Source organism: Colossoma macropomum, unplaced genomic scaffold, assembly GCF_904425465.1.
Source record: "Colossoma macropomum unplaced genomic scaffold, Colossoma_macropomum, whole genome shotgun sequence".
NCBI classification, from domain to species: Eukaryota; Metazoa; Chordata; class Actinopteri; order Characiformes; family Serrasalmidae; genus Colossoma; species Colossoma macropomum.
The window spans coordinates 31,815,123-31,819,389 of record NW_023494784.1 but is presented as its reverse complement, the minus strand read 5'-3'; the positions used below and the strand labels follow the sequence as shown (position 1 = coordinate 31,819,389).

Below are 4,267 nucleotides of genomic sequence, written 5' to 3'. Positions count from 1 at the left end.
CTTGGGGGAATAAACATTCATAGAAATTTGTTCACTTAGTATTATTAAAAAAAATAATAGTAAGCTACAGGATGCCCCCTTCCCTTATCCCATCTCTCCCCTCCATAGAATTTGTGCCAGTGGCCTTCTTGATGTTCAAATGACTGAGAAATACAACAAAATAAAATCCCTACAGCACACACACTCCATGAATGAATGATCAGATGAAGCTTCTTTTTCCCGGCAGAAGTGAGTGAGGGGGAGGGAAAGCCCCAGCACTGTAAATAGAGCAGCACTGCCTTACAGAGGCCACCTGAACGGAGAGCTGCTCCTCAACCACAGTTATTTACCATTAACTCTTAGAACGGAATAAAAGACCAAGATCAACATGGTAAGACAGACCTGCTTTTTTCTGAAGTTATTTATAATCCATATTTAATCAATCATGGCTTTATTTTATTATGTTTACATTAATTTATCATAACACATTAAGATTTTACATTTGCTGTCATAAATGTAAAAGTATTGCTTTTCTCATTTGTGGTGCCAGACCTTCACACAATAATGGTGAAATAATAAGTTAACTTAACATGACTACATTTAGCTTCATTAAAGCTGATATAAAAACTGTATATAAGTGAATGGGTCACCCACTGCTTACTCAAGAGCTATTTACTAGAGGGTACTTCATAACAGCGTAAGGCATGACCGGATATGTGTCTCATGCTTACTATGAATATGCCTCATCTAAGCCTGTACTGGAGTAAAAATATCAATGATACATATGTTTTGAATGATACTGTTATGAACTGAGAAGAAATATTGCTTGTAGATTAGCATGAATGGTCATTTCTGGTTGTCCAACTGGGGGATCAAGCAATAATCAACCTTTATAGAAACCGCTTCTGTGTCACATCGTGATGACCAGACCAGCTAGTATAAATAGTCCCCTGACTCTGGTGTGCATTACTGAATGCCTCAGTATGTGGCATGTGCTCACAGTTTAAGGTAGCCGCTAAGAGCTTAATTGGGGCAGCATGTTATTTCCAGCTCAAATGTCCCAGAGACACTGACACCGAGTCCCTGTCTTAAATACAGCAGAGGCTTTTTTTTTTTGATCTACCTTAAATGTCGTTGAACATTGCTAAAGTAATGCATTATATTACAAAACATAAATTACTAAGCCTCTTTCTTATCGCAAGGAAAATTCCACAGAGAGGTTCCAACCCTTACATTCAGCATTGTGGTCATTACTGACATCAGAACTGTTTGTTTTTGTTTATTGTTTGTTTATATTTGTGATGGCCTTTTGCCATATCCAAACGTCTGAGCACTCTCTGTACTTAACATATACTGCATATGCGATGTCATTTTAAAACATGTACATCCACTGTTTACTATTATTACTCACTGCTCTCTCACCTTACACATCCATGGTACATCTGATATGACCTTGCTATGAAACTATGAATTTGAATACCTGCACTTTACTCCACCTCAAATTCTCAGCTGCTGCTGAAGAACAACTGTAATACAAATATCTAACAAAATTCTCATTTTTCTCTTTTCTATTTCTTTAGCGTGAGTGCATTTCTATCCATGTGGGTCAGGCGGGTGTGCAGATGGGCAATACTTGCTGGGAGCTGTACTGTCTCGAACATGGCATTCAGCCTGACGGACAAATGCCCAGTCGCACCCCTGTAGGCGGCCATGATGACTCTTTCACTACCTTCTTCAGTGAGACAGGTGCTGGCAAATACGTTCCACGGGCTGTCTTTGTAGATCTGGAACCATCAGTCATTGGTAAGTGGAGTTTCTTAACTTTATAAATCAGTGTTTATTAATCCTGCTGCCTCAGAACCACTACCCTCCAGAGATTCAACTTCCCTACACGATTCATAAGCTCTTCCTGAGACCGATCAGGTGTTTTGGGGGAGGGAATAGTTGAAATTGTGCAGAACAGTGAGTCATGAGTCATAAAAGAAAACTACATCATTTTGTACGCTTTGGATTATTTGACTGCAAACTAATGTACAGTATTAATGTTTTGTTGCTTTTACCAGATGAGGTTCGCACAGGGCCGTATCGTCAGTTATTCCACCCTGAACAACTGATCTCAGGAAAAGAAGATGCTGCCAATAATTATGCCCGTGGGCACTACACCATTGGAAAAGAGATTATTGATTCAGTCTTGGACCGTGTTCGCAAACTGGTATGACAGCTTTGGCCTAATTATAAGATATATTAAAATATCTCTTTTTCTACTTTGACTTCTGCACTTATAAGGGTATAGAAAATTTGAACATATTGGACATATGCATCTATAATAGCTGTTCATTAGTTACTTTACTTATTATTCAATCAAATATTTGTCAGTTCTTGGTTTGGATTGTAGGACCCTGCACAGAAATATTTAAACATTAAAAACCATTTTTGCTTCCTCAGTCGTTCCTAAAATCTGAAACGTTAAGTGCTCCTGATTTTTTGCTTTACTTTAACATTGCACTTTGAAATAAGAATAGAAAAGATTTGCAGAAACCTAGAAGTTTGAATGTTTCCTCAATGCTTGTGTGCAGATCTACTATGTAAAAAAATTTGGCTGATCCCAGATCGTATATTGTTAAATACTATACCTGGCATCAAAATTTAAAATTTAATGTTTTGTGTTGACTTTCTCTACCCATAGACTGATCAGTGCACTGGTCTGCAAGGCTTCCTCGTGTTCCACAGCTTTGGTGGAGGAACTGGGTCTGGCTTCACCTCACTGTTAATGGAACGCCTTTCTGTTGACTATGGCAAAAAGTCCAAGCTTGAGTTTGCCATCTATCCAGCTCCTCAAGTGTCCACAGCAGTGGTGGAGCCCTACAACTCCATCCTGACCACTCACACCACCCTGGAGCACTCAGATTGTGCTTTCATGGTAGACAATGAAGCCATCTATGATATTTGTCGTAGGAATCTGGACATTGAGCGACCATCTTATACCAATCTCAACAGGCTGATCAGCCAGATAGTGTCCTCCATCACTGCCTCTCTCAGATTTGATGGAGCTCTGAATGTAGATCTAACAGAGTTTCAGACCAACTTGGTGCCCTACCCTCGTATTCACTTCCCTCTGGCCACCTATGCTCCTGTGATCTCTGCTGAAAAAGCTTACCATGAACAGCTATCAGTTGCTGACATCACTAATGCCTGTTTTGAGCCCTGCAACCAGATGGTGAAGTGCGACCCTCGTCATGGTAAATACATGGCCTGCTGTCTTCTGTACCGTGGAGATGTGGTGCCCAAAGATGTCAATGTAGCAATTGCAGCTATTAAGACCAAGAGGAGCATCCAATTTGTAGACTGGTGTCCCACTGGTTTCAAGGTGGGCATCAACTACCAGCCCCCTACTGTGGTTCCTGGAGGAGACCTGGCAAAGGTGCAGAGAGCTGTGTGTATGCTGAGCAACACCACAGCCATTGCTGAAGCCTGGGCCCGTCTGGATCACAAGTTTGACCTGATGTATGCCAAAAGAGCCTTTGTGCACTGGTATGTGGGAGAGGGCATGGAGGAAGGAGAGTTTGCAGAAGCAAGAGAGGACATGGCAGCTCTGGAGAAGGATTACGAGGAGGTGGGAATTGACTCTTTTGAGGAAGATGAGGAGTTTGAGGAATATTAGCTTTGCTCATAAACTGTACTTTTTCTGTTAGTGAGAATTTTTAGTGTGCTTCTAAAACAAAATGTAAACTGTTGTTTGTGTCTATCAAAATTAATAATAAAAAAGATGCTGATCTACATTAGAGGCCTGTTTCTGTACTTTAACTGACATTGATTGAGGAACATGTCAAACTGACAGTTGAGGTGCATCATTGATGAGCATGCACCTCATTCTGTATAAGCAAAAAATCTTTTCACCACTCAACTGAAAAAAAACATTAAAATTGGAATTAATTAAAAATAGGCTAGAATTAAAAATGTTAGTCATCTTTACCTTAGTTCCAAAGCTACCATTAGTTCAAAGCTATTGGTTATACTATTACTATGTTTCTCAACCACTGGGCTATGGACCACAAGTGGGCCGCTAAACACCCTTTGGTGGTCCTTGGACCTATACATTGCAACCATTTTGATAGATTTCCATTTTGATAGCTAACATTAGCCTACTCTGTAGATATTTTAAGTTTAGTGATAAGCGTCACATAATGTGGGGGTATTCAAAAATGAATTTTCTTTTTTCTTCCCTGTGGACCTTCATGCTTCCTAGGGATAGATAGGTGGACTTGGAGGTGGTAAATTTTGGGAACCC

General features: G+C 40.1%; 1 protein-coding gene across 1 annotated transcript; it reads left to right on the top strand.

Moving 5' to 3' along the window:
* Nucleotides 1-228: 228 nt before the first annotated feature.
* LOC118806958 (tubulin alpha-4A chain-like) lies at nucleotides 229-3,761 on the top strand. The gene is made up of 4 exons (XM_036568695.1): nucleotides 229-370; nucleotides 1,560-1,782; nucleotides 2,043-2,191; nucleotides 2,666-3,761. Exons 1-4 carry the CDS (start codon nucleotides 368-370, stop codon nucleotides 3,638-3,640), a joined length of 1,350 nt encoding a protein of 449 aa, XP_036424588.1. The 5' UTR covers nucleotides 229-367; the 3' UTR covers nucleotides 3,641-3,761.
* Nucleotides 3,762-4,267: the final 506 nt, after the last annotated feature.